The sequence below is a fragment of the Lissotriton helveticus genome, chromosome 1_1, assembly GCF_964261635.1.
Source record: "Lissotriton helveticus chromosome 1_1, aLisHel1.1, whole genome shotgun sequence".
In the NCBI taxonomy this organism is placed as follows: Eukaryota; Metazoa; Chordata; class Amphibia; order Caudata; family Salamandridae; genus Lissotriton; species Lissotriton helveticus.
Window position 1 is genome coordinate 1,253,024,119 of NC_136057.1, and position 13,581 is coordinate 1,253,037,699.

Here is a 13,581-nt window from a genome sequence, read left to right on the forward strand (position 1 = left end):
GATATATGTTCCCCCCTCTCCCTGACCCAGATGTTGCATCTACGTCCCCGTAACCCGAGGTTTCCTCCACTTACTACTGTATATTGGATATATTTTGTTCCTTCTGCCCCCCCCCCATGCGAGACTCTTTCTTGATAGAACATACGCTCATTGGTTGACCTTCCCGCTCTCACACCATGTAATGCAACGTTGTTTATATTGCTGTCTTTTCTTTCTCTTTTTCCTTGCAAATTGTTTGTGTTTGTATTTATAAAATTAATAAAAAGTTTCAACAAAAAAAAAAAGAATGGGCATCTAATTACTGCAGACTTTGAGGTTACACTCAAGAAACGTTGTTGCACATAGTTTGTGTCTCTCCCTATCTCCTTGATGCCAGTTATATTCTTTTGAAGCCATTCTTTTTAAAAACAGGAATGAGAACATGTCGTCAAGCTGTTAAGCTCTGTTTATCAGGGAAATCAAGTCTAATGATTTTCCGGTTTGTTAAGTTTCTGGCCTTGTCCGGAAGAATGTTTAAATCTTTAACTTAAATTACTAGTATTGATATATATATATTCCTTGTATTAAGAAGTTGAATTTTAATAATTGAGATTACATTAAGCTTCTTTATTCCTTACATCGATTTGATGGATTGACATTGAATTATCCTTGATAATTTTATCGACTGCGCTATCTTATATTCGCCTCAGAGAGAGTAGCTTACTGGAAAATTGTGTTTTTTTAATCTTGTGCTGTTTGTAATGATTTTTTTATTAATAAGACAATAAATAATACAGTACAATACTGCTAGGCAAACCGATTTTTTTCCAATACATAGCATATATACTTAGAGTGGGTTTTGTGTCAGCCGCTTGCTCATGACTGGATGACTTGGTTGCCTATTTCAGTTGTCTGCTCTTGAATCAATGGCTTTCCCTCTTTCTTGCGTTTGTTCCACCCACAAGCATTTTGGTTTCACAGTGTTCTGATTGGGAAAGTTGTGTCATTCCACTGCATACTCTTGCACATTCCATGGGAATGCACTTTTTCCCCTGCTTTTCCCCCCTTTTCATCACCCCCGAGTTCTGCTTTCCTCTTCCACTTTTTTTTCTCACCAATCTCCACCTGTGTCCAAATGTAATTTTCTCTTTTTAATGACAGCCCAGCTATGCAAAGTTCTTCCGGGACACTTGCTTCATGCTCTAAGTACACTTCATTTTAAGCTCATCCCCTCCCCCCAAAATGCCCCATTCTCCACTTTCCATCTCACATCTCCTGTTATTTTTTTTAAATTGCTACATTTTAATGGGGATCCAGCATCGTCACAATTCTACGGGGCTACTTTCTTTGCGAATGTTTATTTTTCGAGTCTGCCCTTGCCCTGCACCCCCCCCACCAACACCCCCCGCCCGCTTGCCATCTCAGATCCTATATATTTTTTTTTACTGTTGTCATCTTTTTTCCACGGCCTAGCACCTGCAAAATCGCATCCCCCATGTTAAGGTAATGGCGCATGCATGTGCAAACATCACGCAACCTGAATCACATTGCTTGTGTACGCATGTGTCACAACGCATGCCTGTGTGACCAACTTGGATTAGGTTTTCTTTCAAAGAAGACACATTTCAAGATTACCGTCATGTGTGGGCATGTGTTTTGGTGCATGTGCACGCACTGGATTGTCAATACGCATTGCCAAAGCCATCCAACAGCAGACCTCCATTCCAGAAAGTACTAAAACAGCCGGAACATCTTACCCTTACATAACCTAAACAACTGGCTATTTCCCAAATAGCTTTTAGGCTCCCTTCACTGGAAGACAGGAGGAGAAGTACATGTTCCAATAGACTACCACATGTTTTGTTCCATAAATACTGCAAACATAACAAAAAAAGGAAATATGACAAAATACGAGCCGAAGAAAGTGCTGCAGTGATTGCTCTTATTAATCTACTTATAAATCAATACATACATGACGGTGTTGATGCCTGCCAGCTGCTGGAACATCTGTAGACCACAACCCACTATGAGGGCTCGGCGGGTGGGAGGGTACATCAGCATTCTGTAGATCACAGGCCCTGCAGAGAGGGGAAAAGAAAGCCCTTTACTGTGTTCTGACAGGTGAAAACATAGCAAGAATAAGTAACTTCATCATCATGTAGTCATCAGACTATTATACCAAATAAATTACTTGAAAGTATAAGTATGTGCAGATCAATACACAAATAAACATCTAGATATATTTTAGTGCTAACAGTCACACAGCGTGCACCGAATATCATTACAATTGCCCAAGACTTCCCTATTCATTTCATTGCTCATAAATAAGTGGATGTAAATTGCACAAGAAGAGACTGACACGTCATTGCTTGTGTAATTCAGATTTGCAGCTAGTGCCACAGCACGAGACCTAGATGACAGATAATCAAACCCAGGGTAATCACTGCGGTAGGAGAGTTCAACAGTTTCAGACACTCGTGGCCGTCAATTCATCAAAATACCAGGAGTAGCAGAAGTGATGTCACACACCCCTTGGCCTTAATGACATTACAGGAAGTGACATCATATAATCCAGATTCATCCTAGAAAGTGATGTCACATGGCTTGAAATCAGATAATTACCATTGATGAAGTTCAATAATAACTGCATGACTAATATAATAGCACAATACTGACAACGGTGTGTTTTATAGATCACCTACGTAAGGGCAATGGTATATCTTGGGAAGTGGTGGGGTGTATTACTTGCTCTGATTTGTAGTGAAGGAGAGAAGCGAGTGAGCCTAGCCTCTTCTAGAGGTCTCAAGGCAGTTTTCTCCCCTGAGAAAATTAAGAAAAAAATCTGGTCATATGGGGAATTTTAAAGCACAGTTTTCACATGCCTTTGCTAAAAAGCCATGGGCTCTGTCACAGAACTCATGAAATATTCATGTCCTTTCATGGTTTCCCAGGAGTTGACTTAATTTATTTTTTCAAAATGTGCTCCATGTGACCCCCAATGTCAACAATTGCCTCCACTATGCCAAGGCCCGCATTTTGTCATGGGTGGCACTCATATGCCATTGTTGACCCTTATGTAAAAAATTACATTGAATATGTCCATGCCACAATTTTGCTATTAATGTCATCTATGTAGCATAGAATTCTCTTCTGTTAAAAATTAACTCTGGTATGTCAGGGTCAGCATTTTGTTATTAATTCCCCTCCCATATGCCATGGCATGTGCCAAGACCAGCATTTTTTCGCAGGTGGTTCATATGGTAATAACCATCTCTAGTATGCCAGTACTTGTATTTTACCATGGGTGCCCATTATGCCAAGCTTGCCTACCATGTCAGTGCTAGTATTTTGTTGCAGGCGCGTGTCATGCTAGGAATTGCCTCCAGTATGCTAGTGCCAGTATTTTGCAATGGTAGCCTCCATAAGCCAACAATGACCCTCAGTGTGCCAAGGCCGATGGTAGACTTGTACGTATAACACCACATTCTTACTCATGGTCACTTACATTCAACTCACACACATTCATACTAGCTCGCTCTCATTCATTTATACTCGTTAGCCGCTAGCATTCATTCATTCTGATTCACTCTCTTGAGTTCAAGAACTACCGACCCATCTTGCTGCTCCCGTTCCCCGCAAAAGTAATCGAGAAGACCGTCAACAAGCAGCTGGCCGCCTTCCTCGAGACGAACGGATCCCTCGACCTCTCGCAATCTGGCTTCCGGGCCAACCATAGCACCGAGACCGCCCTGATCGCAGCAACCGATGACATCCGAGCCCTGCTCGACAACGGAGAAACAGCGGCCCTCATCCTCCTAGACCTCTCCGCGGCCTTCGACACTGTCTGCCACCGTACCCTAGTACAGCGCCTCAGCAACGTCGGAATCCAGGAGAAGGCACCGGAGTGGATCACCTCCTTCCTCGCCGGAAGGACACAGAGAGTCCGCCTTCCCCCGTTCAGATCAGAAGCCACCGAAGTCATCTGCGGCGTTCCTCAAGGCTCCTCGCTCAGCCCAACCCTCTTCAACGTTTACATGAGTCCCCTCGCAGCCATCGCACGCCAGCACAACCTCAACAATATCTCCTACGCCGACGACACCCAGCTGATCCTCTCCCTCACCAACGACCCCACCACCGCCAGAGCCAACCTACACGAAGGGATGAAAGAGGTAGCCAAATGGATGAAGAACAGCCGCCTGAAACTGAACTCGGACAAGACGGAAGTCCTCATCCTGGGATCCTCACCCTCCGCCTGGGACGACTCCTGGTGGCCCCTCGCCCTAGGCAGCGCACCCAAACCAACAGACCACGCACGCAACCTGGGTTTCATCCTGGACTCCTCCCTCTCCATGACCAGACAAGTCAACGCCGTCTCCTCGTCGTGCTTCAACATCCTACGCATGCTACGCAAGATCTTCCGGTGGATCCCCACCGAGACCAGGAAGACGGTCACCCAGGCCCTCGTCACCAGCCGACTGGACTACGGCAACTCCCTCTACGCCGGAACCACCGCCAAACTCCAGAAGAGACTCCAGCGGATCCAGAACGCCTCAGCACGACTCATCCTGGACATCCCCCGTCGCAACCACATCTCCGGACACCTGAGAGACCTGCACTGGCTCCCGGTCAACAAGAGAATCACCTTCCGTCTCCTCACCCACGCACACAAAGCCCTGCACAACCAAGGCCCAGGATACCTCAACAGCCGCCTCAACTTCTACGCTCCCAAACGCCAGCTTCGATCGACCGGCCACGCCCTCGCTGCCATCCCCTGCATCCGAAGAGCCACCACAGGGGGAAGGTCCTTCTCCTACCTCGCCGCCAAGACTTGGAACTCCCTCCCGACCCACCTCCGCCTGACCCAGGACCACCTCGCCTTCAGGAAGCAGCTCAAGACCTGGCTGTTCGAGCAGTAGCGGACCCCCCCCCCCCCTAAGCGCTTTGAGACCCTCCGGGTGAGTAGTGCGCTATACAAATGCTTTGATTGATTGATTGATTGATTTGGTTCACTCTAACCCTGCCTCACACTCATTCTTACTCTGACTCACTCATACTTTCTCGCTTACTTACACTCACACTCAATCATACACTCGTTTCATGATTCTCATTCACTCTCACTAAATCACTGACTTATTCTCCCTCATTCATTCACACAACATACACTTTCACTCACTCATCTAATACTTTCTCCCTTAAGCTCACTTGCAATCACTCTTCATTATACTTAGTGACTTTGACTCAATTTCACTCACAGTTACACTTACTCACTACCTCTTACTTTCACTTACATTATTCAACACTCATCCTCAGTTGCCAGCGAAAGTGTTGTTGCAGATCATGGTGCTCATTTTTTTATTACACTAATAGTGAATAGTGCACTATAAATCTAATTAAAATATCAAGAAAACAATGAGAGCAGATCACCAAAGACAATACAAATGAACTGCCCCTGTGTGCTTGACATTGGTTTTGCCACCTCTGAGCACTAGGGTTGCAAGGTTCAAGCCAGGGGTCGCAGCTGTGACCTTTGGCAACCCCTAAATGATGTCCATTCAGACAGTCGTTATGTATGTGACTGTTTCCAATCAAATATTTGTTTGTTCTAAGATGTAAACTTTATACAGCTTTTTTCAGCAATGGCAAATGATCACGCTCAACGCATCCTAATCCTGTAACCATCTCACAAACGCCAGCACCACAGCGCACAGACCTGCTCTTTCGAATCTGGCTCAAGATGCTAGGGGGCATTACCACTTGTTCTGGACCAGTGATACTCAAAGTACAGCCGGGGGCCGCACACTGCCCTCCTGACCTTTACATGCGGCCCCCGGGTCAACAGCAGCACAGGGCTGCTGTTTACTGGACTCAGCACTAACATGAAAAAGATGTTAAATAAAAGAGAATTTCTTTATTTAACGGTTCATTGCAGTTAAAGAAAGGAAGTAACTAGGGTGTCTGGCACCACTTAACTTTAGGAACGGTGTTTATAAAGACATCTTGTGGCAAAAGTTTAAAAGTATTATCAAGTCTGTTAATAATTTAAATAGTGTATTTCATTAATATGCAGAACCTTTTCACCTTAGTTCATCAGATTATCTGTGCATTGAGAAGTATTTTTTTAAAAGGGATAGTTTTCCAACATAAATTTAGAAACATTTATTCCCCCCCTCCCCCTCCCCCTCCCCCCCATAACAATGCCAATAGTGTACTAAGAGGCAAGTCAGTTGTTATGTGCACTATTTAGGGGCCGGGGTTTCCATTATACATCATGAACAACATATAGTTTATTAAATTAAACACAGGAGAAGGTTTTGTATAGCGCACATCCTGAAGTCATGGATTTTGAGGTCTTCATAGGTGATAATTTAGAAAGAGGAGGGAAAGTGAAATTAAACAAGGACCAAGTTTTTGTTTTTGCGTTAATCAATTCTGACAACAGGTGTATATGGCTCGCTTCCCTTACACGCACCTTATCACAAACCCCTCCCCATCCCCGACCGCCCTCGGTCACATCACAGACCAACTTTTGTCACCCCTGGGAAAATGTTTGTGGGTGTCCATGTTCTGGACTTTATTTATGGTCCGTCTCAGTGAAATAGAGATTTTGAAGTATGGACTTCTTCCACTTTGGAGTTTTAATTATATTTTATTGCTCCAGAGAACATAACTTTTATACTTGGCATTACCACAGAAACTGTGCAGCCCAAATAATGTCAGTCGAAGGGTGAGACATTTTGACTTGGATCTCGTGGTAGTACAATCGGCTTGGATTTATATGAACCACTGTCTGTATTTCAGCCTGACATATTTAGATATCAGGTGGAATAAATAAGTTTGCTTTTTGTTAACTTAACAGCACGTGTTAGAATTTGCCCCTGCTTTGAATGCAGACACACAACCAAGAATCTATTCATTTAAACGATCTATTATGTGTTCTAGTCATCAAGAATTTAACCTGTAGAACTCATCACTGGGAGAGTTTTTTTTATCACTTATTCGAAAATATTGTCCCAAGTTTCTTTATTCAGTTGGACACAATATATTGGGATATTACTGTTCAAATTCATCAGCCACCAAAATGTTCATCTAATGGAATGAAAACATATTTTAAAGTAATAATTCATTATGCTATACAATGCAAACAGTTGGAACCTTACCTTTAGCAGATCCTGGACCGGTATCCCATTTATTTCAGGGATGCACTTAAATATTTGCTGTATAGTGTCACCATTTAAAGTAACAGGCCACATTGAGCCTGATCATTCAAGTAAGTGTTCCAAACCTTATTTCTGACTGAAGAGACTTACATTTTCGGAATCCTTCTTAGTTTCTCTTAGCTAACTTCAATGTACACTATCATGATTCCTGCATGAAGGCTAAGACCAGGGTCTGGTGAGCAAGGACTAACCTGGACCTGCTCAATTTCACCACAAAACCCAAACATTGTGACAAATGGACTATCATCGTTGAAAAGTTCAGCCAACTCACTGTCACCTAAGGTACGGTAAAAATATTACTGAAGGCCCACTAACAAATTTCCGTTGGTGTCATGTTCACCACAGGGTGGATGACAGACTCCTCTCATCACCTTATTCATTGACTAGTTACATTACTTGTTCACTTTTTCCAGTCTAGTGCCGCTCATTATATCTGTATAACGTTCACATTTGTATCTGCACCGCACTACTGAACTATATATTTCAATTTTACATGTAGAAATTATAATATAGTTTGTGTCATATTCTTGCTCAATATGGTCTTAACCTTGAAGATGTTCCCTTGAAAACCATTTTTCCATCTTGTTACGTTTCTCACTCTGGATACAAATGTACATCGTGAAACCTTTTGTGTAATGCTCTTTTTTCAATTTCTTGTCACTATTGCTTGCTTTCTTATTATTCTAACAGCAACACTATCTATACTACTGCAATACCTCTGTACCCACATTCCATACATTTCCTCAGTTACTTCATTACAAAATAGTGTCTCTATATATTGGATTATAAACTCCACTTTTCTCTTATCCTAACCTTATAAATCCCTTAAAAAATTTCAATGCATTTGGTTATCGGACCACACCATTCCAATATAGCATCCTCCCAATTCTATTCTTAGCACTCCTTCTTTCACTTGCAGCAACTTTCTGAAACGCACGATATCTCAGCGTACACCTCGCTGCTCCTAGCACCATTCAGCACAAACTACAAATAAACACGTCCGTACCGGGACAGATCTAGGCTCTCCAGCATTTTTTCCACTTTCCCCTACTAGCTTCCACTAAGCTCCTATTTTTCTTAACCTTACCATACCTTAATTTGATGACTGCTTCTATTTTAAAAACCGCATTTCCCCATTTAAAGGGCCACAATCCTGCACAACAAAAGCTTTACCAAAACCCTTTTCCATAGTTTGTGGTGCATACCCTGTTATACTACTACTCTATGCTTTCTTCAAATTTCTCCTCTTAAAGGACAATGTCCTAGATTCCTGTGCACCTTTGAGCTACCCAGTCTCATATACCACAATGCATTTTCAGCATGATGGATACACTTTTTGTCAGATCCCTTCTACAAAGAGCATTGCTATTTTTTCAAATCTGGTATTTGCATTCTATGTTCAACAATGGCTTTATAGCTAACGTGTTGTCTACTGTTCTTTCACAAGTTTTTCATGGACCACAACTGCACATCTAAACTAAGGTATGCTTACCATAGCGACAATCCAACCTGGTTAGCCCATACCTAACTACCAGCCATCTTGCTTTATTCCTTATTGTTGTCCCTTAAAAAAAATAACCACTTTTCTCTTTAATATGACAAATTTACTGCTTTAGACCAAGCTATTTTCTGGCGGGTACTGACATCTAAGCATGGGCGTAAAATCCGCTCCGCTCGCGGATTTTTCGGATTTTCGGCAAATCCGCAATCCGCTTGCGGCGGATTTTTTGCTTGGTTGCGGCGCGCGGCGTGGTGCACGGCGTTCACTTTCCGTCATTTTAGCGTTTGCCGAGTTGTTTTTCTTTGCGAGTGACGCGCCATTTTAGATCTTGCTGCGTGTTCCCGCGGGAGTTTGTCGCCCGCGAATACGTACTCGCGGCTTGCCACCTTGCACAGCACACCTCGCGAGAGTTCGCAATTGCGAACACGTAGTTGCGGCGGAAAGGAACAATCTCGCACTTGCGAAATAGAGATTTTGCAATTTCGCACAAGAAAATCACCAGCAAACAGGATAAACCTTCAGAAAATTATGATTTTTATCAGAATCACTCCTCAGGTTGACATTTGCATGGCTTTTTTTTTTTGCAAGGAGTCCATTTTGGGGGGGGGGAGGAAGGAAGTGCCCCACAGTCTCCAACTTCCTGTTCCTGTCCAGCAGGCTCCTCCCAGTGCTTTGTCCATCTCCTGGTCACTTTCATTTGGATCTGGAGCTGGAAGGATTACTTTTTGTGGGTGCTGCTGGATATTTGGATTTGAGGCCTTTTTGACTGTCTTTGGATCACTTTTGGATTAGAAATCAACTTTCACAAGTAAGTTTGTTTGGGGCATTACAGTTGCTGCAAGTAAAATTTTGGAACTTTTTCAGAACATTAAATAAATTATATTGTGGGTAGCCACAGTATCCAGTAGGACCAGGGTTGGTTAGGGGTGCATGATACAACTGTTTTGTTGAATTTAAACACCATTGAGGCCATGGATGGGCTGGGATTGTGCTGATTTTTGTCTTTTTTTTGGGACTGCTGGTGGGGCCCTTTGCCCAGGGGTGGTGAGTGTTGCATGGGCCTAGTCTTTCTGTGGGGTGTCTTCTTAAATTTAAACATAATTGAGGCCATGGATGGGCTGGGATTGTGCTTATTTTATTGTTTTTTGTCGTTTTTGGGGGGCTGCTGGTGTGGCCTTTTGCCCAGGGGTGGTGGGTGGTGCATGGACTGAGTGTGCCTGTGGTGTGGTCTCACTCTCTTTAATGTAAACATCATGGATGGCATTGGATTGTGGTGATTTCTGGCTGTTTTTCTGTTTTTTGGGGGTGTACTGTTGATGTGGACTGGTCATGTGGGTGGTGGTGGTGGCCATCTTGAGTGCTGGCTGGTACAGGCAACATGTGCCTGGGGTGTAAGGGGCCATTTTGAGGAGAGGCAGTGTCTGAGGCCTGCACTTATTTTGCCTACTTTTCATCCATTATGCCCAGGGGTAGTGAGTGTTGCATGGGCCTAGTGTTTCTGAGGGGTGTCTTCTTGAATTTAAACACCATTGAGGCCATGGATGGGCTGGGATTGTGCTGATTTTATTGTTTTTTGTCGTTTTTTTGGGCCTGCTGGTGGGGCCCTTTGCCCAGGGGTGGTGAGTGTTGCATGGGCCTAGTCTTTCTGTGGGGTGTCTTCTTGAATTTAAACATAATAGAGGCCATGGATGGGCTGGGATTGTGCTTATTTTATTGTTTTTTGTCATTTTTGGGGGGCTGCTGGTGTGGCCTTTTGCCCAGGGGTGGTGGGTGGTGCATGGACTGAGTGTGCCTGTGGTGTGGTCTCACTCTCTTTAATGTAAACATCATGGATGGCGTTGGATTGTGGTGATTTCTGGCTGTTTTTCTGTTTTTTGGGGGTGTACTGTTGATGTGGACTGGTCATGTGGGTGGTGGTGGTGGCCATCTTGAGTGCTGGCTGCTACAGGCAATATGTGCTTGGGGTGTAAGGGGCCATTTTGAGGAGAGGCAGTGTCTGAGGCCTGCACTTATTTTGCCTACTTTTCATCCATTATGCCCAGGGGTAGTGAGTGTTGCATGGGCCTAGTGTTTCTGAGGGGTGTCTTCTTGAATTTAAACACCATTGAGGCCAAGGATGGGCTGGGATTGTGCTGATTTTATTGTTTTTTGTCGTTTTTTGGGCCTGCTGGTGGGGCCCTTTGCCCAGGGGTGGTGAGTGTTGCATGGGCCTAGTCTTTCTGTGGGGTGTCTTCTTGAATTTAAACATAATAGAGGCCATGGATGGGCTGGGATTGTGCTTATTTTATTGTTTTTTGTCGTTTTTGGGGGGCTGCTGGTGTGGCCTTTTGCCCAGGGGTGGTGGTGCATGGACTGAGTGTGCCTGTGGTGTGGTCTCACTCTCTTTAATGTAAACATCATGGATGGCGTTGGATTGTGGTGATTTCTGGCTGTTTTTCTGTTTTTTGGGGGTGTACTGTTGATGTGGACTGGTCATGTGGGTGGTGGTGGTGGCCATCTTGAGTGCTGGCTGCTACAGGCAATATGTGCTTGGGGTGTAAGGGGCCATTTTGAGGAGAGGCAGTGTCTGAGGCCTGCACTTATTTTGCCTACTTTTCATCCATTATGCCCAGGGGTAGTGAGTGTTGCATGGGCCTAGTGTTTCTGAGGGGTGTCTTCTTGAATTTAAACACCATTGAGGCCATGGATGGGCTGGGATTGTGCTGATTTTATTGTTTTTTGTCGTTTTTTGGGCCTGCTGGTGGGGCCCTTTGCCCAGGGGTGGTGAGTGTTGCATGGGCCTAGTCTTTCTGTGGGGTGTCTTCTTGAATGTAAACATAATAGAGGCCATGGATGGGCTGGGATTGTGCTTATTTTATTGTTTTTTGTCGTTTTTGGGGGGCTGCTGGTGTGGCCTTTTGCCCAGGGGTGGTGGTGCATGGACTGAGTGTGCCTGTGGTGTGGTCTCACTCTCTTTAATGTAAACATCATGGATGGCGTTGGATTGTGGTGATTTCTGGCTGTTTTTCTGTTTTTTGGGGGTGTACTGTTGATGTGGACTGGTCATGTGGGTGGTGGTGGTGGCCATCTTGAGTGCTGGCTGGTACAGGCAACATGTGCCTGGGGTGTAAGGGGCCATTTTGAGGAGAGGCAGTGTCTGAGGCCTGCACTTATTTTGCCTACTTTTCATCCATTATGCCCAGGGGTAGTGAGTGTTGCATACTTGCATGTCCGTAGTCTTTCTGTGGGGTGTCTTCAATGTAAACATCATGGATGGCATGGGATTGTGCTCATTTTTCTGTGTTTTGTCGATTTTTTGGGGTGTATAACTGAACTGATGTTCCTCTGTCTTCCATTGCTTTTAGGTGCACAAGAAGACTCAAGAGAACCACCAGTGCCAGGAAGAAGTCCTGCAGCGGTGTGTGTGTGCAGCATAACGTCACGCGACGTCACGTCTGGACACAGAACCCTCTGCAACTCGTGCAACTGCTGCCTGCTGACCTGCTCTGAAGAAGATGGCCCCAAAAAAAGTAACCCGTAGCTCCTCTAGCAAGAAAGGTGCCAGTAAGGAGCAGAAGAAGCAAGTTACCAAGGACACTGGTGTGCCGCCCGCCCCTTTTTTTGGGAGTAAAAAAAAAAGTATGCCTGCAGCAGCAGCGGGATCTGCTGGGGACCAAGCTGGCAGCAGCACCCCCGCTCCATTGGGCTCAGTGCCACCACCACCACCACGCCAACTTAAGTCCAAGCCCTTGAGTGCTGCAGAGGCAGCCAGTATAGTTCTTCAATCACCATCGACCAGTGATGTTGGCTCATCGCAAGAAAGCAGCAGCAATGTCCCTCAATCAACACAGGTTGTTGTAGCTCATCTGACGAGTGTTGAACAACCACAGCCGCAACAACAATCACATGTGCAAGTACAAGCCCAAGTACATGTGGAAGGAGAGGCAGCGCAAGGAGATGCGCAAGCAGAGGTGCATGGAGGGTCACAAGTGCCCACAATAGTTGTTCCTCCCGAAGTAGGGGCACATCAGGAAATCGACAATCAAGGCGAGGTATCATTTGAGGAAGCCACTCCTCCTGATGATCCTTCATTGTCTTCCACACCCCTAGCAAGGAAGAGATCAAGGGTGGTGTCTACATCTTCTTCAAGCACACCTCCTTCTGATGATACGGATCAAACTTGGGAACCAGCACCACAGCCGTCTGAGAGTGAGGCACACCATGATCCAACAAAGGTACTTAAGCGTAAAAGGAAGCTCGTCCAAAGTCTCAGACTTATGGAGTGTGATGAGGCTCAACAAGAAGTGGCGGATACTGCTGCTGATGAAGACTCTGCCAACGACGACCCAGTCATCATAAAGGTCACTGCAGCCCCAGCGGGCATGCAGCAAACAGACATTTTGACCCTAGCCCGAAGAGCTGCTGCGCATGATGATGATGATGATGATGTTATCGATGAGGAGGCAGTGGAAACACCACAATCATTGGAGTTAAGTAGTACACCAACTCGTCCCGCTTCCATATTTCTTTCTGGCAAGAAGAGACCTGCGTCAACCTCGACCTTAATTAGTGGCGGTGAAAGTGGAAAACGTACAAAAGTTGGCCAATCCAGATCCTCCACTTCATCTGGCATTAGCTTCATGACCACCACCACCAGTATCGCCGCCTCCTCCAGGTCCCACAGACACTTCAAGTCCCCAGTTTGGGACTTCTTTACTGTTTGTCCCAAAAATCCAAAGTTTGCCATTTGTACCCTTTGTAAGCTTGCAGTTAGTCGTGGTAAGCCAGGTAGCAACTATGGTACCGGCGGCCAGAGTGGTCATCTTGAGAGAAAGCACGCTGTCAAATGGTTTGCGCACCTAGCTGCGATCAAGAAAGGCCAAAATCAAGGAAACGTTGATGTTT

At 45.0% G+C, this 13,581-nt stretch overlaps 1 protein-coding gene across 1 annotated transcript in view; it reads right to left on the reverse strand.

The window, feature by feature from the left end:
* The window catches only part of SLC2A13 (solute carrier family 2 member 13), a 1,480,845-nt gene that overhangs the window by 783,596 nt on the left and 683,668 nt on the right, over positions 1-13,581 (reverse strand). Inside the window, exon 4 of the mRNA XM_078680010.1 lies at positions 1,952-2,057. Within this exon, the coding sequence (XP_078536136.1) occupies positions 1,952-2,057 (106 nt within the window). The remainder of the gene's footprint in view (positions 1-1,951; positions 2,058-13,581) is intronic.